At 44.6% G+C, this 22,214-nt stretch overlaps 1 protein-coding gene across 2 annotated transcripts in view; it reads right to left on the bottom strand.

The window, feature by feature from the left end:
- The window catches only part of SNX5 (sorting nexin 5), a 24,640-nt gene that overhangs the window by 2,189 nt on the left and 237 nt on the right, over positions 1-22,214 (bottom strand). Inside the window, exons 2-12 of one of the 2 annotated variants that reach the window (XM_010862583.1) lie at positions 21,942-22,023; positions 11,468-11,572; positions 10,312-10,422; positions 9,358-9,479; positions 7,937-8,060; positions 7,144-7,239; positions 5,901-6,006; positions 5,743-5,818; positions 4,736-4,775; positions 4,555-4,641; positions 2,421-2,580 (exon numbers count right to left, since the gene is read on the bottom strand). In XM_010862583.1, coding sequence (XP_010860885.1) covers positions 2,421-2,580; positions 4,555-4,641; positions 4,736-4,775; positions 5,743-5,818; positions 5,901-6,006; positions 7,144-7,239; positions 7,937-8,060; positions 9,358-9,479; positions 10,312-10,422; positions 11,468-11,572; positions 21,942-21,992 — 1,078 coding nt within the window. In that variant the 5' untranslated portion in view covers positions 21,993-22,023. Of the gene's footprint in view, positions 1-2,420; positions 2,581-4,554; positions 4,642-4,735; positions 4,776-5,742; positions 5,819-5,900; positions 6,007-7,143; positions 7,240-7,936; positions 8,061-9,357; positions 9,480-10,311; positions 10,423-11,467; positions 11,573-21,941; positions 22,207-22,214 lie in introns of those variants that run through there. The other variant, XM_010862582.1, reaches the window with a different exon arrangement.

Genomic DNA, 22,214 nt, shown 5'->3' with positions numbered 1-22,214 from the left:
AATAGAGTTCGGCCTAAATTGGCACCATTTAAAGAAAAACACAAAAATTATCAAAGCCACTAACTCTGGTCTACATAATTACCTGAGATTTCAATGTGGTAGCTCTGAAGTCTCCTTTTTCCTTATACATTTAAATTAGCTATTTTTTTTAAGCTAGAATTTTACTTTAAGTAGACTGCAAGGAGATCCAACCAGTCCATTCTGAAGGGGATCAGCCCTGGGATTTCTTTGGAAGGAATGATGCTAAAGCTGAAACTCCAGTACTTTGGCCACCTCATGCGAAGAGTTGACTCACTGGAAAAGACTCTGATGCTGGGAGGGATTGGGGGCAGGAGGAGAAGGGGACGACAGAGGATGAGATGGCTGGATGGCATCACCGACTCGATGGACGTTGAGTCTGAGTGAACTCCGGGAGGTGGTGATAGACAGGGAGGCCTGGCGTGCTGTGATTCATGGGGTCGCAGAGTCGGACACGACTGAGTGACTGAATTGAACTGAACTGAACTGAGAGAGGAGGAGGTGACTCTCCAAAAGAAATCCCAAGGGCAGCCACATGGGCGTGTCCACAGGCCATGAGCAGAGATTCTGCACAGAGGAGCCCAGTTCCTCCCAGGGAGGGCCCCATGGTCCTGGCCAGACTCAGCCAAAACAAAGGAGCAGAACCCTCCAGATCCACAGAGGAGGGGAACATTCTGAGAGAACAGTCTTATGATGAGATATGGGTTTCACATGGAAACCTAGAGTTTTGAAGGGAGAGGGTGTCTTGAGGATGAATCAAGTACACAATCCACCATAACGTACATTCACATTCTGTAAGACCACAGTCCTCAACTTTTGCTCTGCTATGTTCCATGGCCCCTAAGAGTTTCACGGTACTGAGATCCCCTATGGAAAAGGCCACCTATTACACTCATATTTAATGGAAATGGTATGCCATCTCCCAATAAAGTTATAAAACTATATTTTATCTTCTTATTTTTGACATGTGGAATCTAAGTTTCCTGACCAGGGATTAAACCTGTTCCCCCCGTATTATAAGTGTGGCGTCTTAACCACTGGATCACCAGGGAAGTCCTAAATTATTTTAAAAAGCCCATTATCCAGGAATGGTAGAGGGCAAGAAAGAACCGTGGAGATGGACCAGAACTGAGTCACTATCATGGACTCATGATCCCTGGGGAGTAGGTGTGTATGCACACACCCTGACACTTCCTCACCGTCAGTGGAAGGGTCTAGAAGCACCGCCCCAGAAGCAATGTACACAGAGAGTACTCAATATGGGCTCCTGGAAGAGATGGTGATTTTCAGGGCTGGAGTAGAAGTCTAAGACTAAAACAGAGTATCTAAACGCTCAAAAATATGGGGGTGTCATAGGACACGCCAGCTTAAAGGCATGCCCATAGGCTCACTCTGGACGGTAGAAACACCAAAATAGCTTAATACACTGAAAAACTTTAAAACTTCTGGAAAATAGGAATCCAGACATTCTAGTAAAAATGATTTTAAAAAGTAAGGGAGAGAAAGGAAAGCTGGAGTGCAGGAGAGACAACTGCCTCGGCTACATCCGGGAGGAAGGGCGATGCCTGGTCTCATCAGCGGCTCGCAGGAAAAAAAAGTCAAGTACACAGTGGACAAACCCCTGACTGTGTCATCAAAACACACAGATATGAGGGGATGATGGATTCAACATATCCTCAAATGTGATGCCCTCGAAAGGACACAATTACACAGCATCCAGAACCCAATCGTGAGGAGACAGACCAAACAAAAGTAAGGGACATCATTAGTATTTGTAAAAAGAAATTGGTCTTCCAAAAGACAACGTGATTTAAAAAAAACCAAACCAACAAACAAACAAAAAAACCAAACTAAACCTGAAATGTGTTCCTTCTAGATTAAGGGAGATTTTAGAGTGAAAACTAAATGCAACCCACATTGGTAACTGTATTGCAGAAACATAACCAAGTTTTTACAGATAAAACGACTAAGGATATAACTTAATCTCAAACAGTTAAAAAACAAACAAACAAACCACCCAGATATGTTTATAAAATCACACAAGTAGGAACTCATGAACGTGTGCAGGTGACATAGAGGACATGTGCGCATCTTCTGCACCATTTGGACAACTTCTCTCTGTAAACTTTTTAAATTGTTTCCCAATAAAAAGTGAAAGTAGGGACTTTCCTGGAGGTCCAGTGGGTTAAGAATCGGCACTGCAATGGTGGGGCTACGAGTTGGATCCCTGGTCAGGGAACGAGGATCCCATGTGCCAAGGAGCAACGAAGCCAGCCAGCGTGCCACAACTAGAGTCCACGCACAGCAACGAAATTATCTCACATCCTGCAAAGATGATCTGACAAAGCTAATAAAAATATTTTTTAAAAATATAGCAAAAAGAAAGAAGAGGCCTCACGCACCATCTTTTGCAGATTCAGAGAGTTGTTCAAACTTCTGGCAGCATTCCTGCTGCTGTGCCTCGGCCAGCTTGACATCTTTGCTCTTTAACCGGGCCTTATCCAACGCTTTATTTGAATTCTCATAGTCGATGAGGGCTTTGGTGCGTCGGTATAAGAGATCCTAGAAGGCAAATCGACAGACATGATATACGGTAGTTAAACCTATACTGAAAAATCTCTAGAACAGAACAGGAAGACCAGCTAAAGTCTCTAAGAACCAGACAAGTACCTTGGTTTACTGCCTGAAAGGTCAGACGGCAGCCACCTCATGTACTTCCACCCCTTAAGATCTCAACATGAGGCAGGGAAGGGCAATTAATTAATGCAATGTTGAGTCTTCCCAGACTTCTCTACATGCATCAAGAGAAGGAACCAAACAGTGATGACCACAGGGTTACTTCCCAAAAGAAAACATGTCAAAAGACTAATCGCTTAAAATAAAACTAAACTATGGGGAAAAGAATTTCAACTTCCTGATGACCTTTCCCCATTAGCTTAAAATTTTATGCTGCCTAATTTAGTACATTTCATATAAAAATCGTATCAACAACCTCAGATATGCAGATAATAATACCACTCTAATGGCAGAAAGTGAAGAGGAACTAAACAGTCTCTTGATAAGGGTGAAAGAGGAGAGTGAAAAAGTTGGCTTAAAACTCAGCATTCAAAAAACCAAGATCCTGGCATCCAGTTCCATCACTTCATGGCAAATAGATGGGGAAAAAGTGGAAACACTGACAAATTTTGTTTTCTTGGGCTCCAAAATCACTAGACATGAGTGCAGCCACAAAATTAAAACATACTTGCTCTATGGAAGAAAAGCTATGATGAACTTAGCATATTAAAAAACAGAGACACCACTTTGCCATGGTTTTTCATCTATAGTCATATATAGATTTGAGAGTTGGACCATAAAGAAAGCTGAGAGCCAAAGAATTGATACTAACTGTGGCGCTGGACAAGACTCTTGAGAGTCCCATGGACAGCAAGGAGATCAAACCAGTCAATTCTAAAGGAAGTCAACCCTGAACATTCACTGGAAGGACTGATGCTGAAGCTCCAATACTTTGGCCACCTGAGGCGAACAGCCAACTCAATGGAAAAGACCCCGATGCTGGGAAAGACTGGGGACAGAAGTGGGCCACAGAGGATAGATGGTTGGATGGCATCACCGATTCAATGGACATGAGTTTGAGCAACAGACAAATTTGAGATAGTGAAGGACAGGAAAACCTGGTGTGCAGTTCATGGGGTCGGTCGCAAAGAGTTGGACATGACTTAGTGACTGAAAGATGACATAAATAAAAATAATTTAAACATGTAGTCAGGACAGTGTAGACAGTGGAGATTACGTGTTCCATTCCCAAATGTCACTCTGCTTACATCTTGCTTTTGGTTAAGCAATGCTTCATGACTCAAAGGATGCAGTGACAACTACAATTCAATAAAAGGTAACAAACCCCAAAGCCCTTCCTGCCTCACAAAGAGCCCCTTAGGTGTATGTCCACTTATGTCCCCATCCAGCAGCATATTAACTTCCCAAACTCTTATCTGTCTGTATTAACTCCCCAAACACTTATTGGCACCAGCCCTCCTCCTCCAGGGCCCTGAAGAACACACATTAAGGACTTGGTATCACACCTAAGAAGGCACGTCACTGAGAAGATCTGAACCTGGGGGACCCACGCACCCTCAGAGTAGGACGAAGGAACTGAGAGACTAACTTCCACAAACACCTGATGCACAGAAGACCCAGCCTGACCTCCCCTCCCAAGCAGTGAGTGCCCAGCCAGTGAGCTTCTGCTCAGGACCAGTGCCCTCAGGCCAATGACATGCCTTCCCAAACTCTTTGTCTTTGCACTCCTTGCCCCCAAAATACAGCCCACTCCAGACCTTCAATGCAATCTCCTGTGGCTTCCCATGCGGCATGCAATTTCTCTGCTCTTCCTGAATAAACTGGCACTTGCCTCAGTTTACTTCTTTATTTAGGGTGACATCATTTACATGAATGATCCTAACAAATTCCCATCTCCCTTCATTTCTAACCCAGAGAATACACTTGCATCACCAGGCCTTGTTTGGGAGGAGCCCGCACCTTGGCAGCCTCTATGTTGAGCATGTAGTATCGCAGGAGCTCCGTCAGCTTTAAGTCTTCATCTGAGGAGACTCGACTCTCCACTTTCTGTTAAAAAACAAAACAAAAGGCCACCATCATCTAAGAAGAAATCTACAGATTATGAAATGTCTACTATGAAGACCAATGTAAAAATCCTTACCCTAAGTTTTTCAAACAGCTCAGCCACCTTCAACAGGTACCTGCAAATATACACGATTCTGACTTAAGGTCTTAAATATACTACCACCCACTAGACCAGGCCTAGTAGAACAGGCATTCCATGGTAACAGCTGAGCAGTGGCTCTAGGACCCAGCCCCACCCTGAATGGACCCTAGAATCCAGATGCTCAAGCTCCTGATATATATAATACATGTACACCCTCTTATATATGTTAAATCATCTTTAGATTACTTCCTGTGCCTTATAAAATGTAAACGGATACAAACAGTTTTAAGTACAATGTAAATGCTATGCAAATAGTGGCTGATGTGCAGCAAATTCAAGTTTCACTTTTTGGAACTTTCTAAAAAATGTTTTTCTATCTGCAGTTTCTTCTAGCTTGCAGATGCAGAACCCATGGATATGGAGGGGGCCAACTGTACCATCTCATACCAGAAATAACCTGAATAGAGACGCTGAAAAACCTCACTCAGTGACAACTCCAAATCAAATTAATCAAACCACCTGGTGGTTCAGGCGATAGAAATCTGCCTGCCCACACAGGAGACAATCCCTGGTCTGGGAGGACTCCACATGCTGTGAAAGGGAAACCAAGCCTGTGTGCCCAACTACTGAGGCTGCATGCCTAGAGCCCTGAGCTCTGCAACAAAAAGTCCACGCACCATAATGAGAACAGCCCCAGAGCAGTCAAAAATTAACTTAAAAAAAAAAAAAACCCACAAAACAGACACATTTATGTCTGACAGCAATCAAGTCCTTGACAACAGTTGCCACACTTGGTACAGAAGTGCCCTGCATTCCCTATAGACGGCTTAGGAGTAGTCCTGTTTGGAGGGTGTATAAAATGCATGCTGGAGACCATCCACCTTTGATGGGCTTGTACTCAGGACAGAACTGAACTACGCAGCCCTTATCCATTATACTCTTAATTGCACAACAGTTTTCAATTAGGGGATGAAAGAAAATGTCTCCCAACAAAAACTTACTTCTTGATGACTGTAGGCTCCTCTAAAGCCAGGCTATGCAAGCAGGCTGCGGTGTGGATATAATCATCTGCGACATCTGTGGAACAAGGGCAGTCCTTTCATGTGAACAGAGCTGGCACTTAAGCAGAGGTAGGGAGCTAGTGGGTGAGTGCACTCACTTTTATGAGATCTGGTCATCCTGTCAGCCTTTGCACAGGAATCCTTGATCCTGTTGTAATAGTTGATGAGGAAAGTCTTCTCTTGCTCAAAAAAGTCATCTACCTCCTAAAAGGGAAGGCAAAAAAGTTTCAAAAAAGCAAAACTTCTACGTACGAGTATATATTTTATATTTTAAAAATAAGCTTGGGCATAAGAAGCTTAACCTCTAAGGACCAGTGAAATTTAAATTATTTTTTAAATTAACATTTCACACCAGGGATTTAGCCAAAGTGAAAGGCTGGCAAGAAACATCGAGAGAACCATTTTGAAGAGCCATTTAGCACAGCCCAGTAAAGCTTGCTGACCTCCTGAGGCAATTCCACTAAAGTGGTGGTCCAGCTAGATGGGTTGCTACCTTGTCTCAGATACCTGCATTTCTGAAACATGGCCTAGGATGCAATACTGGCATCTGGGGGGCACTGACCAGGGATGCCGAACACCCCTACTATAGACAGGTATCAGCACACCTTCACTGCCACCCAGAGACAGCCCCAGAGCTTCCAAACTTCTGACCAGGCCTGCGTTACCCACATCCTAGTCTCCTTACTTAAGACCACAAGTGGCAAAGTCAGACACCAGACAGTAACTGAGGAGCAAAGAAATAAACCACACCTAGGCTGCTACTGAGAAACCTGGACATCTATTTATGTTCCAGAACAGCACTGTCCAGCAGAAGTAACGTGAGCCAAATGTGCCACTTAGAACTTTCTACTTAGCAGCCACAGTATAAAAACAAACAGGTAAAATTATTTCTCATGTTTTATGTTTTCTTCATTACTAAAGGCCTACAAATCCAGTGTGTAAACAAAACAGAAACCTCAGTCCCTTAACTACACCAGGGCACAGCACCAGTCAGGCGCTCAACTCCACACAAGGCTGGGGCTACAGGGACAGTGCAGCTGTGGAGACAGCCAAGACTGGTCACGTAACTTATTTTCTTAAGGATAACTGAGTGTCATTTCCTTACAGAAAAGGAGACAACAAAAACCAAAGAGTGAGGCTCTTATCCCTTCTCCTGGGAAAGAACAGGTATTTTGGGAAAATGAGCCAAAGTTCAGTAAGTTGATAAAAATAACCAAAACTTGAAAATATTTCCATTTTGAGAAGCTAATACCATTTGTTTCACAAATACCTATTCTGAAGAAAGAAAAGGTCACCTATTCACACAAAGAAAATTTTCTTAAACAGCTAAAGGCCACTTACCTTAACTCCTGAAAAAAGAACTTCATCAGCACTTTTCACCACACTTTTAAAAAAGCCACCAAACATCTCTTTAGTATTTTTCCGCCTGACACTTAGCTGAAAAGAAATTCAAAATAATTAATGGTACATATATTTTCTATCAAGTTCTGAACACATCCCAAGTAACGTAAGCACACCCAAGCCACCTTTAACCCCACTGTAACCACATCTAAAAAATCAAACAAAACTAAACCTAAGGACAGGTGATAATTCTGACTCAGGAGGTATTCTGAAAAACTATCTATGTACCAAGTCTTGTGTGTGCATGCTTAGTCATGTCTGACTCTTTTCGACCCCATGGACTATAGCCCACCAGGTTCCCCTGTCCATGGAATTTTCCAAGCAAGATACTTAAGTGGGCTACCATCTTCTACTCCAGGGGATCTTCCTGGCCCAGAGTCTCTCGCATATTCTATGACTCTGGAGATACTTTGAAAAACTACCTAGGCATCAAGTCTTAGTGCCCTTAAATTCTGGGTAGAATTGTTGTTATGCTATTATTCACTGGTTAAAGACTATGAGGAAATTTGTAAGTCAGTGCTTGTCTCATATATAATAAAGAAAAAGAATGTATTCTTTTAAGGCAACCATATGTCCCCTTTCGATGAAAAAAACTAGGATCAACTTTCAAATAACCCCAAAATTAACTGAAGGGGAAAAGGGAAATTCAACTTTGAAAGTCAACTTTTCAGAAAATATGTATTTTTTTGTACATTGCAATTAAGATTGTGGAAATGGAATTAAAATGACTTACATCTTGATCATATTCCAAAAACACGTGGAAGTTGCGGTCTTTACTGAGAACAGGATGGGAGGAGAGCCGCTGGAGAAAGACTTCGTGCGAAGACACCGTCTTCTTGAAGACAGCAAGGTACTCCCTGCAACACAGGGCACACGCGCCGCTCAGCCCCCCGCCCAGCACCACTCCCGGGACGCCAGCGCTGCCCCACAGCTACACACACCACCTGAACCGGCCCCGAGCAGCCTGGTGTAATGCAGTATCCAGTTAGGTGATGAGGCAGCTCTCATTTGGGAATCTGTGGAATAGCCATGGAAGGGGAAGGAGCCGGCAATGGCACCCCACTGCAGGGCTCTTGCCCGGAGAATCCCAGGGACGGGGGAGCCTGGTGGGCTGCAGTCCATGGGGTCGCAGAGTCGGACACGACTGAAGCGACTTAGCAGCAGCAGCATGGAAGGGGAAGTGACATAACCAGAGTTGATGGACACACCTGTCAAACCCAAACCCACGTGCAATTACAGCACACAACAATGGCTTCTTTAAAACCATGGCAGTCCTTTAATTTTGCAGCCATGTACACAGCCATGTGTCTAACAAAGCTGGGAACTATCAGAAATTACAAAGTGGCTTTATCTCAACCTACACACTCTACGCTCAACAGCAGAAGACCAAGTCTGCAAGTTTGGTGCTCTATCCTCAGAGCTGCCCATGCGGGCCTGGCAGGAGTGTGAGCCCGGGCCTAGCTCACCTGGGCCTGTGGCAGCATATTGGCAAAAACTGCTGAAATGGACCCCAATGAATAGGAGGAGGGCAAGAGGAAGGAGCAAGAGGATAGTTCGTGCAAGCCTCCAACTATGGCATAAAGAATCCATTTTTGTTGCAAAGAATTACAATCAGATTAAAATAAGCTTCTTGCAGACCTGGACTTCTTTCAAGCCATCAATGTAGCCATTGTGAGAATGCTTCCTTGTTAACAGCATTTGCTACAATCTAATTTCAACTGTATTTCCAGTAAACAAACGTCAGGGAAGAAAGCTTTTGTACGTTACAGTCAAAGGCTTAGTTCTTCACTTTGCCATACCAACATTCCATGACTAGCACTGTTTGCAAAGAGAAAAATTAGTCTATCCAGTATCACCAGGTGGTTCAGTTGCTAAGTCGTCTCCAACTCATGGACTGTACGTAGCCTGTCAGGCCTCCTCTGTCCCTGGGATTCTCCAGGCAAGAATACTGGCATCAGTTGCCATTTCCTTCTCCAAGTATCATCAGGGAATCGTCTACAGACCAGGCCCCCACACCCCCATGCAACTCATTGACAGCAGCCATGCAAGTCATTAACTGCTACACTTGAAAACCTTAGCTGGCAGATTCTCTTTGCTGTACAACAGTCATTTTTCTCCTCAGAAGACAGGGCCCCATCAAGGAAAGTCACTTACGCTTCTAGCTCTTGCTTCATCTTGGCAAATTCTTCTTTTGTCATTGACCCTTCACCCTCTCCCAGCTTCTGCATCTTCTCTCGAGGGCCATCAAAGTCGGGCTTGGTCGGCGCTGGCGGGATCTGCAGGCAAGGCACTGACTTCCTGAGCACCCTCACCCCACAGGAGGCGGGGGAAGGGGGGCTCTCTGAAAGTCAACTATGCTTCTTCTTACCCTCGTTCCTTTTGGCCATTTAAAAAAGAAGGGTCCTTCCTACAACTGGGCACTCACTTTGACATCTGTTCAGTTAACAACTTAATTTATAAGGCAAACTGTATATCCTGCTGCAACTATCTAATTGATATATTACAACCAAGGCTAAAATAAAACCAATGAAGACGCAGCATCCAGGTAATAACCTCTGGACTTACAAGGAATTTTTTTATTCCAGGACAAAAGATTCTAATTTTGCATGAAGATTCTTAAAACATAAGCTTCAGTACTGATTTTGTTCAGTACTGATTCAGTACTATCTGGCCAGATTTCTTGGCCTGGCAGGTCAAGCCACATTTCTCTGTCCTTTAAAATCAGCTAAGTCTCTTTCTGTAGCCAGGCATCAACTCTCCACAGCTGAGCACAAAGACAACTGCCTTCTCAGCAGACTACACACACCAACCACCACCACCACCACCAGGAATCAATTCAACCTGACGGCTGAAAGGAAATGCCACACCCAAAAGTAGACAAGACGGTACACCATGGAACTGCTTACCCTCTTAGACTGTAGACTATAAAACTGTGCTTCTAACAGTGTTTTCACTTACTTTAGACTTTACCAGTAACAGCTAACATATACTCTAGTTGACAGATGAACTCAGACTATTTTCACAACCCATGGGTAAATCTCTCAAAATGAATAGCAAAGTATTAGATACTTGCTTCGATAATTATCTGATTATTCAAAATGTACTTACAATAAGCCCAGCATAGTCTGTAGTTTCAATAAGAGTGTCATGTAGCCACACAAAGTCTTCATGTTGCCTTGTAACAGAAAACTCTGGGCTCTGAAATGTGGGCAGTGTGGTCTGTCAAGAAAAAACAAAGTGACAGTTAACTACCATTTTCTGAAAAAGTGGTTTGGGTTTCATGCAGTGCACAATGGGAAAAATGCACAATAAATCATCTGGTTTTTAAGAGATCTAATAAAGAACAAAATGGCAACACACGACCTCCCTACCACCAGGAAAGTCAGAGCTAAGATTCAATGTGTTCTTCAAGGAATTCTAGTCACACAGCTCCACCTTTCAGGTCAACTCAGCCAGATACACGCACACTGCCTCCTGAGGAACAGGTATGCTAATCACGCACCAGGGCAGCAGAGAAACCCACGAGGGAGAGGACCTCAGGGACACACATGTGCTGGGGAGGCACCCGCCAAGGGCTCTCGCTCAAATGTCCTGCCTCACACTGTGCCTATGCCACTTTATCTAGACCTGTACCTCAGACCCTCACCTGTAAGATGGCCATCAGAAAAAATCATAATGGAAATCACATCCAGAAAATCAGGTCCATGTAACCCCTTTAAAACAGTGCCTGGCGTAAGACAAGCACGGAGTACACTTAACTAGCATGGAAGGAGAAAGGCTAAAAATGTTCCTGAAAGGGCTCTGAGAAGTTAAACTTTCTGTAGTTTTCAGACTGGCATAGTGCTTTTGTCAAATGAGAAACCTGGAGAAGAATTAACACAACATGGTAAATCATTTACACTTGAAAATAAAATTTTTAAAATTTGGAGAAAAAGTCTTGAATCATAATAGGTTGGGTGATGGCCAAGAACTGAGCAAAGATGGGAAAAGCAAGCATTTGCCATGCATGCAAATTAGAAACAAAGGTGGAGCTGTGCAGGACTGGTGTGCTTCCCAGGCGGAGCACAAGCCACACTCACACCAGCAGAGTGGGCCCCAGGCTCCCCCACAGTGCACAGGGCTGTAACAGGAGCCGGTATCTGATGGAGAGGGAGGAGGGGCCTCACCCAGGAGCGCTACCTTCAGCAGCACTTCGGCTCACACCCACTGCAGCACAGATGTGACCTGGCGCTGCTTTCACTGCTGAGGTCATTCTGTCACTTACCTTGGTGTGCACTGTAAATTTGACTTTATCTCTCTCACTGAGTGCGTCAGGTATGTCAATCTGAAGCGAGGGGTCAACATTCAGGTCCACTGACACAGATCTCAGCTGAAATACATTTTTTAGCTATTAGTCTCAAGTCCACTTTAGTCCTAAAAAAGCATCCATCCAAAAATGGGGAGCTAGTAATAACTTTTAGCAATCTATCCATGACCATTTAGAACAAAGTCAGTTGAGGTATCTATTTGCAACTGTGGGGACAACTGCTTTTAAGTGCATGGGTGGGTCCAGTGAATTCCTATAATCTGAAAACAGCAACTATATGATTCTGATATCATGTACATTACATACTTTGTGTGAAAAATACATTTAACCAGATACTTAAAGAACTGTACTAAGAAGGCTTAAAATAGATAAAAATGAAGTTGTGAACTTCCTACATACATGCCCAAATTACAAAAACATTCAAGAGGTGTTAAAAGTTAAAGGCTGGGATAACTTAGAGACAGAAGGTACAAAGAACAGTTATGTGGTGTGAGGTCTTGGATGGAGAGAAAAATCCACTCCAGCGTGGACCTATGTATATTCAAGGACTGTCTCAAGGATACAAGAGATCTAGAACAGGAGATGAACTGTAAAAACCAACAAAGCCATAAACTATCAGAATTCCACTGTGATTACATATAAATAAGGCAGAAGGGTGAGCACTACTATGGAAACAAAAATACCTGATTTTTGAGAGCTGGAAATTCAGGAGGAAAATAATACTCAACTCCAATTTTGCCAGTTTAAAAAGAATTCTTTAAAGAAGTGTATTTTTTTGGGGAAAGTGGCTAAATGGTTTCCCTTAAAAAAAAAAAATTCCTACTGAATCTAAAATATGGTAAAGTCTTTCATTCTTATGACAGATAGGCTGACAGTGGATCTGAAGGCCTGTCAGATGAGAAATTGCATGGATTAAGCATCTCATCCCTCCCCAGGCCCACAACTGTAAGCTAGAGCTGAAGGGAGGCTGCCAGGACACTCTGGGTTACTGAACACAGGAAGATGGAGTGCCAAGTGGAGACTGGACCTAAGAACTAAGATGAGGGAACAGGGAATCCCAAGTATTTCCCTCTGAATTCTTTTCTTCAAAATAAAACCACCAAAGACAGAAAAATTGGTTCCATCAGGTATAAAAAGATTAAATATATTTTCTAAAAATGTATGGGATTACTTCTTACTTCTTTGTAGTATCTCAGGAAGAGTCAATACGTCCCATTTTCCTTCAGCACTGTAACTAAGAAAAAATTTTGATTGCAATAGCCAGAGTTAGCCTTATAACAACAGCTTTCCTAGCTAGAAGAACTAAGCCTCATGTTCTTGCCACCAGAATTGATTTTAACATCAGGTATTTGTGAGACCACAACATACTTAACAGTTCCTGCCATGTCAACCTAAACATGTATTTCAAATAAATTCTTGATGACACCTATGAAATATTTGCTTGTTTGGCTTAATTTTCACATGTCTATTTATGAAATCTCTGCAAACAAAGATAAAGCTTCAAGGTCAGGGATACTTCATTTCATCAGAGCTGCGACTCTGGCTCTTGACACATTTCTGATAAAGCCTCCCTCCTGATAATTCATGACTGGGCAAATACAGTATTCAGAAAGACCTCACAACACATACACACCTCACAACAGTCTGACTGCAGAGAGTACTGGCCACCCGCCTGATCTTATGTTTCTATGTATCAGAATTGGTACATGAATAAAGCTGGTCTGGTTAATGGTGGAAAGAAAGGGCAGACCCGGGGCCAGGACTAAGGAGCATTTTCCTGAGCTCAGCAACAAGGGCCACGTTTCCTGAGACTCTGCTGCCTTGAGGTCACAAATCCTGGCTTCCTCTCAATTTCTGAACATGCTGACAATTCCGTCTAAGTGCCAAGCCCCATAAGCCAGCAAGCACCACCGGCACTGCCTCTGGAATTAGGGCTGGAGCACCCAGGCGGATGTACATGGGCTCATCACAGCAGGAATCAAAGCTGCAATGGGCTTCAAAGGTGAACGCTGAGGTCGGCCCTGTTCCCATACCTCCAACCTCACAGGTAACCCCAGACTTTTCAGTTTTCCTATCTTCCTTTCTGGTCAGCAAAGCTATTTCATTTTTTACTGTGAGATAGTGTGATAAGGACACAAAATTAACAGAGTCCATTCAAGGTTGGAAAGACTGCACCTTAAGAAGACATCAAGCACCCAGCTTCTTCTCCAGCTGTCATCACCACAAAACAGAGTCCGAACAATCTCACCCCTCAACATGATATAACACCCTTCTCCCACAGACAAAACAATCAACAATTTAAAAAAAACTCACAACAGATAACATGAAAAGTTTGCATTTGGGCCTTAAAGAATTGTCTGAAAAGTTAGGTGCAAAACTCTGAGTATGCAAACCCTCACCAACTCAAAAACCACCCCTATTCACAAGTCAAAGGAACTTCCTTGTACTGTAGCTCTCCAGACAAGGAAGAGATAAATCACAGAGGAGTAAAAAGTTGTGAAATGTTTCAAGCTTCTAAGTCAGCACTGTATCCTCACTCCGGAAGTATCCATGTGATTAAAAGCTCAGCACTCCTTCTGATCCGTCAACAGAGTCCACACCCCATAGTCCTATGCCACAGTACCTGCTAAATACATAAACCAACAGGGTGGAGAGTACAGGAGCAGGTGGCACGCCTCCACACAAAGCCCCTACTCACCACCTGTCCCCTAGTTTCAGCAAGCATCCCCAGGCTGCCTCAGCCCCTGGACACTGTGTGAAAGGAGACTTCAGAACCAAGTCTAACCTTAAGCATGTTAATTTTGATTTTCATCCCCTTAGGCCACTTGTGAGAACCAAATTTAAAACTTATTTACTCTGTGTGGAAGGCAAGTTTAAAAAAAGACTTTCTTTTGCAGATTTCTACAGAAACCACTGCATCACATACCAAGTTTTAGGTGGAATTTCAGTCCCCAAAATACTTATCACATTAACCCTGATAGTAAGGACTACAGTGATCTTTGTGAGAAAAACAGGGAGTAAACAAGCATTTCATTTGGAAAACAAAATTGTAACTGTTTTAAGAAATCTGGGGGGCCTCCCTACTGGTCCAGTGGTTACCAGTTGGTGCTTCCACTATGGGGTGTGCAGATTTGCTCCCTGGTCAGGGAATGAAGATCTCACGTGCCTCGTGACCCCCCAGAAAGGGAATCTGAATGCTTGATAAGAGAACTTGAAAAGGAGAAAAAACTAAAACCAAACCCCCGTGCACTCCCCTCATCTGTTCATCAGAGCTGGGGCACCTGACACTGGCCAAAGGATGGTCTGCAGAGTTCTGAGCTGATACACAGGGTCCGGATCTCGCACTTGACTCACTTTGGTACAAGGCCAAGTTAACACCATCTACAAAAACCCCCTCTTCAAAAGGTGAAGAGGTTCAAAGATGGCAAAGAGTACCTCTGCGGCTGGACAACACACAAAGCTCGATTCAGAAATTCAGAACCTTAGGTGGAAGATAAAGTATAATAAACGTTACCACTGGCTACAGACTCCAGTTTACACTACTGCCATAGGGCCAAATGACAAAAAAAAAAGTGAACAAGAAACCATCTCCACGGTGACTCTCATCTGCCAGAATGAGGTCTAGCTGAACATTACTTAAATCTAACCAGTTTTGTATACATGCAAGAAATTGAATATGCCAGCCCCGGAATTTCCAGCTTAACGTGAACATTACACGGAAATTGCCACAGGCAGAGGAAAGCCTGTCTTTCACATTGAAGTGCCTCTCCCTTCTCCAGTCCCAGAGCAGAAAGCACCCGGCAAGCACGGGCTACACCAGGTTCTTCCCATCAAACTGACGCTCTCTGAAGGATGTTCCTTTGCTATACCTTCACCTGACTGCCTAACATACGGAAGACCCCTACTGGGGACAGGACCAAAACAACAGATAACCCATTGTAAGCAACATGGAGCCATTATTTCAGCTGGAAAGTGAGGGATGCCATGCCCAGTCCAATTCGCTTTAGTAAGGAAATAAATCCAAAAACGCTCTGCTGCAGAAAATCCAAATTACTGGATTTGCAGCAATTTCTGAAAGCAGATTCACATGATGCATACTTATGAAACATACATTGCTCTGTTACTGTTTCAGCTCAGAGGAAGGAAGTGTTCTGTAAGAAATTCCAGTATCACATCTATCTTTCTCTGAATTTCTCTTTATGGTTCAAGTTCTCCTGCCCTGAAGCTAACTGAAACCTGTCTGTGTTCTATGCCAGCTTACCCCTGGAGAACCAGTACATGAAAAACTGAACTATGAGCAACACAAGAGCTCTGCCCTTCCAGGCAGCACTGTATCTGTGGTTTATTTCCTCCCTCCACTACTGTCTCTCCCCTCCCTGTAATTCCAACCCTGCCAATATCGTACCTCAGTCTTCAAGGAACACAGAACCAAAGACTTCCAGAAGATCTGTCTACTCACAAACATAACAGCTACGGAAAGTCCCTAATTAAAAACTAGGTAAAGAGCTGCAGCAAGTGATCAGATTTCCACCACTCGTCTTGGTGAGATGAGCCCACAGGGACCCATCCCTGCTGACACCAGCCATTCTTACCGGTAGTCCACCAACACACAAGCCGTCCGCAGTAGAACACAGCAGACTGCAGGGCATTTGGCAACCACGTAACCCAGAGTTCCCAGAACAGGAACCCAGGCTTGGAAGAAGGTCAGTGCAGCGCACTCAGCGAATGGATAAACTGAATCATCATTTCACAAGGCTGCAAGCCCATGAGCTAGTCAGATGCCAAGATGGAACCAAAGAGATTAAGATGAATCCATTGGCTAAGATGAAATTCATTGAGAAATCCATCTAATTACAAGATACCTGGATTATTTTCAAGAGTTCACACGGTGAAAGGCTGAACTACAAGATCTATAAACATCTCCTAGCACAGAAATTCTATTGAGAATCAACATACCACTGCTACAGAGGATGTAGCTGCCACACACGTGCGTACGCGCACACACAGACTAGTTTCTTCCTTTCACAGCTGCTGCCGCTAAACAGCTTCAGTTGTGTCCAACTCTGTGCGACCCCACAGACAGCAGCCCACCAGGCTCCCCCATCCCTGGGATTCTCTAGGCAAGAACACTGGAGTGGGTTCCATTTCCTCCTCCAATGCATGAAAGTGAAAAGTGAAAGTGAAGTCGCTCAGTCGTGTCCGACCCTCAGTGACCCCATGAACTGTAGCCTACCAGGCTCCTCTGTCCATGGGATTTTCCAGGCAAGAGTACTGGAGTGGCTAAAACTCTTCATCTACTGCTTCCCTGATAGCTCAACTGGTAAAGTATCCGCCTGCAATGCAGGAGAGCCCGGTTCGATTCCTGAGTTGGGAAGATCCACTGCAGAAGGGATAGACTACCTACTCCACTATTCTTGGGCTTCCCTGGTGGCTCAGCTGGTAAAGAATGTGACTGCAATGTGGGAGACCTGGGTTGGATCCCTGGGTTGGGAAGATCCCCTGGAGAAGGGAAAGGCAGAATACTGCAGTATTCTGGCTTGGAGAACAACATGGACTGTACACTCCATGGGGTCACAAAGAGTCTGACACAACTGAATGACCTTCACCTACTATTTGATCTCATGAAGTCTCCCTACCAAAAGTTCCCACTGTATCAAGTCCACAACTCTTTACAAAGCAGTCTTACTTTGTGTTCAACCCAAGATCAAAGAGAAAAATTTGAGAAAAAAAATTTACCTTTACTACCAACAAAGATTACTCAGCAACATGGACACAGCTGCCTGAGCTTAGGATTGTGTCATCTGAGTTTGAGACACAAAAAAGGCAACAGAGAGGAGAAGGCTGCCTGTTCCTGGTGGAATTCTTGTGTTTAGGTAAAGGTACCACACTTCCCAGATCTTTCAGATGTTAAGTATTTTAACCTCATTTTATCACTCACCAGCTACCCGGCACCCCCCAGCACAACATGCGAGCTTTTTATGTCCTGCTCTTGAGGATAAGGCTGGCAACACTTGCATTTGTGCCCCATACCACAGGCACTATAACTAGACCCAAGGGCTTGTGGAGCTACCCCTCGGAAACAAGTAAACCATAAACTCTTCTGACAGAAAACATGTACCACAGGTTAACATAAGCAACTACTGAGAAAACTACAGTTTTCTCTCCAGACCATGTATCAGTCTGAACAACTTACACCAAATGTGTAAAAAGGAAGAGGGGAAGTCAAGCCAAGGACCCAATGTCTGTACTGAAGGTCAGTTGCTCTTGCACCTTCACTCTGACCTATGTATTTATGTTTTGCCTTTGGGGTACGAGACAGTTGAGAAATTTCACTTTCCCCTTTTAGAGGGGGGGGAATTTCTTCTTAAGAGTTACTCCGTGGGGAATTCCCTGATGGTCCAGTGACTGAGACTGCGCTACCCAGTGCGGGGAGGGGGCAGGTTCGATCTCTGGTCAGGGAGCTGGGCAGCTAAAATACATAATCTTTTTTTTTTTTTTTTTAAGGAGTAACTCAGTGGCTAATTAGAAAATATACAGGTGTTGGGGGTGAAGTATCCTTTCAGGGTGGGGGTTGAAGGAGCAAGTTTCTCACAGTAATGTAAAGATACTTCTCAATTTAGACCCACAGAAAACAAATCTGCTATTCATGCAAGACAAGATGTCCCACCATCCCTTCTCTCTATAAACCTGGGTTCACTGAAAGGTTGTTTCCGTAAATACTACCTAACTTCACTGCATGTGCCTGTCACCACTGGTCAATGGTACTATATCCTAATTTCCTCAAGCAATCAGAACAACAGAGAGCAACATATTTAAAAAGCAGGCTTTTAAACCATGTTCTACCCTGCAGCACAGTCTCAGTCAACTTCAATTCTACCCCACACCACTTTGGCATCAGAGCCTCAGGTTTCCACTGTCCAAAGTGGCCGGTGAACTCCAACACGGTGTTACAAAGCGCAGCAGCCTTTGTAACCCTCCGATACCCAGAACCCTTCACCATCTTTTGATCAGGTTCCTCAACACTGGGTGAAGGCTAATTCTATTAATGTCAAAGACAGTCAACAATGCTTATGTTTTATGCTATTTCTTTAGAATTTATCAAACATCTGAAAAAAACTAGAAACAAATTGGCACATTAAAGATTAGCCTCTAACATAAGCTGACCTTCCCCACCATACCATCTTAGAAAGTCTAAACTGGTGATTCTCAACCAAGACATTTGACAATATCTGCATTTATTTTTGACGGCCACTAAGGAAGCCCAAAATGTCTGTCAGTAGTGCTCAGATTAAGAAACCCTGCTTCAAGCTGAAGTTCTACATTATTAGATCTTAGTCTCTTACTAGGTCTCAAACCAAAGGAGCACTTAGATCTCAGAATCCAAAAAATTCTCGTATAATCTCCCTGGGCCATTTCTTCCCACAGCACATCAAGTGGGCAGATCGTGATCTGTCACGGTAGCATTCACAAAGGGAGATCTTAAGACACTCTGTGCAAGCTGCTGATCCAGAACTAAGGCGTGGGCAACTCTGAGAAGTCATACTTCTCGAATTTAAAGTCATGCCATAAACACAGTCGGAGAAGGCAATGGCACTCCACTCCAGTACTCTTGCCTGGAAAATCCCATGGATGGAGGAGCCTGGTAGGCTGCAGTCCATGGGGTCGCTAAGAGTCGGACACGACTGAGCGACTTCACTTTCACTTTTCACTTTCATGCATTAGAGAAGGAAATGGCAACCCACTCCAGTGTTCTTGCCTGGAGAATCCCAGGGATGGGGGAGCCTGGTGGGCTGCTGTCTATGGGGTCGCAGAGTCGGACACGACTGAAGCGACTTGGCAGCATAAACAGTGGAAAATTCCAGCCCACAAGAATCAGTTACTCTGGACTTTGCAGTATTGGTGAAAATTCAGGTTGTCCCTGTAATATAAGTTATAGGACACCCCATCTAGGCTGGTAGAGTGGTGTCCCTACAGACAACTTCCACACGTGTCAACTGCCTGCAAACCAGAGCAGTAGCAGGTGAAACACTGATGACTGGCTCTGAAAAGGAAAACACCATCCAAAGCCTAGGTAACCAACTAGTGACAAGTTAAGGTGAAAGTAACAAGGCCAGGCTGCGGTGGGGAGCAGGCTTACAAAGCTTCTGTGTACACTGGCACATTGACTTCAGCTCACTAACAAGAGTCAAAAAATACCCCAGGAGACAATCAGGACCCACACTCCATTTGCCACAGGTTGGCGAGACTCACAGAATCACAACAGACACACACCGAGTCTGTAGGTGGGAATCTAAGTGTGATGTTTAAAGGACCTTGAGGTGAACAGGAGACCTGGAGAACATGCAAATGACTGGAGGCCTGAATAAATATCTTAGGGGAACAAGGTTCTGCATAACCCAATTTCCCCCCCTAACCATTAAAAACTACAGACACCTTAGGATGTTGATCCAGCCAGTGTTTGGTTGGGGGGGGGGGGGAGACGGCGCCTCAGTACTGCACTAATTTATCTTGGAGATGAACCTAATGGTATCTAAGTTTTAGTTAACTGTTTCAGGGGCTAGACTTGGCAAAACCTTACTTTTCTAAACTTAAGGAACATAACACAATCTTTCCCATCAGTACAGAATTAGTTAAAAACTAAATTAATCATGCAACTGCTTTCTGGGCAAGGGGACAAATCTACACCATCAGCTCAAATGGAAACCACTAAATGGAAGCACCAGGCTACTGGATACAGGCCAATTCTCCTGTTTTGTGAGCCAAAAGTTCTGTAGACAGATTAAAAATCCTCGAGATCAACTATGCTCCCTGACTTATTTGTGGGGCCAACCTTGAAGAACCCCTATCCTCATGGAAATCCCTAAGCAGACAATCGGAAAATTTGAACTTCTAATATTTTCAGCAAAAAAGCAAAACTTTTCAGTTAACTAACAAAGCTATATTACAGCAATATAACTGCCCAAGATCTGTCCGCCTGTTATTTCACTCTTGTCCCATTTGGAACTCCCTTTTTTGGTGAACATTAAAAACCATTTTAATGTTGGGTTTCTTAAAAACCTCAGAGCTCAGTTGGTAAAGAATCTGCCTGCAATGCGGGAGACCTGGGTTCGATCCCTGGGTTGGGAAGAGCCCCTGGAGAATTCCATGAACTATACAGTCCATGGGGTCGAAGAGTCGAACAAGCCTGAACTTTCACTTCAAAAACCATCTTAATCCACATCACAGGACCAATATCAGAGATGAGAAAGAAAAACGAAGCTGTGTTAAGAGTAACATTTAAATTTCCTATCTCCTTACTTGTGCAATTAAAAAAAAAATAGGGGCAATAATTCTATATAGTCCTTTCCTGCAGTCACTAAAACCAGAAGAAGTAGCCTTCACAATTCTGTCCTGCTGGAGGGTCAGAGGGTGGTGAAGGTACTTAAAACCAAGCAGGGCTATACAATACTAACAAACAGAAAGGTCCACTGAAGTTTTAAACAGCAGTGTAAAACTAATTATGGGTCGCAAAAGGAGATGCAAGATGGGGGATATCAAAATTTCTATTCGGTCATCTAAACTTCTAGAGAAAACTACCTTTGGAGTCTCAAGTTCCCACTTCCGGCTTTAGGGAGGGGAAAAAAAAAATTTCTTTCAGCTTTCAAAGAAATAAAAACACCCCCAACGAAAACGCTCTCCTTACACTTTCAGTAACTAACCCAGCAGCCATACAACCGCCACTTACTAGATGAAAAGGTCTGTCCAAAGACCTGTGGACCAAAAAACGTGCTTTGGTTTCTAAAGCGATGCCTTCCAGACTAAATCTGAGAGCACCTCGAGTTCCTAGATTACCATTTTTCAATTTTTTTTTAGAAACTTTTTTGTTGACGGTTCTGCACAAACCGCTGTGGCTCACACCAAACCCTGTATTCTCCAAAGTAACTTGTCAAGACAGGACCAATAAAAGCGGAGACCTAATTCGATCTTTACGGTGACACGCATTTATTGCCCTGGTTACCTCCAGATTCGAGTGGCAGGGAAGGATAATTTAACATCCACACACGTCTAAAGGGCGAAAAGTTCAGCTATTTGAGAACCTCATAAAATGACACAAGTACCGCAGCGGCGCACTGAGCGCTTTAGTGAAGTTGCAGGGAACACGGGTCCAACTTCGGCCTGGGCGGAATTTCCCCAAAATTTCTGGAGGGGGTGGGGGCGGTTCGGAGCTTCGTTGCACCGCGCAAAGTGGGTCTCACGTGCACCGCCGGGCTCCCCGGGGGAGAGCTGTGTACCGCACAGGCACAGCGTGCGCCCTCTGCCCGGGTCCCGGGAGCGCCCCGGACCACGCGGAGGGAGGGCGGCGGGGTCCCCTGGGGGCCCGCGAAAGGAGCGTGGGGCCCAGAGGCCCGGTGGGGCCTCCCGGCCCGGAGCCCGAGAGCGACCAGGGCCTCACCTTACTGCGGTCCTCCTCCTGCTGCTGCAACACCTCGGGAACCGCGGCCATGGTGACGCGGATCTCGAGCGGGGCCGCCTGGCTGTGCGAGGAGAGAAGAGGCTGGGCCGCCGCCACCGCCAGGGCGCCTCTCAGGGGAAGGGGCGGCCGCGGCCCCGCCTCCGCCAGCCTCCCTGCCCGACGGCGGCGGGAGGCCTCGAGATTCCGCCACCGTCCCAGCAGCCCCGGAAAGGCGAGCGGCGCCCCCACGTGCTCCCCCAGGGCGGCCTCCCC

Source organism: Bison bison, unplaced genomic scaffold, assembly GCF_000754665.1.
Source record: "Bison bison bison isolate TAMUID 2011002044 unplaced genomic scaffold, Bison_UMD1.0 scf7180017864484, whole genome shotgun sequence".
NCBI classification, from domain to species: Eukaryota; Metazoa; Chordata; class Mammalia; order Artiodactyla; family Bovidae; genus Bison; species Bison bison.
The sequence above is the reverse complement of the archived record's forward strand: the minus strand, read 5'-3'. Positions and strand labels throughout refer to the sequence as shown.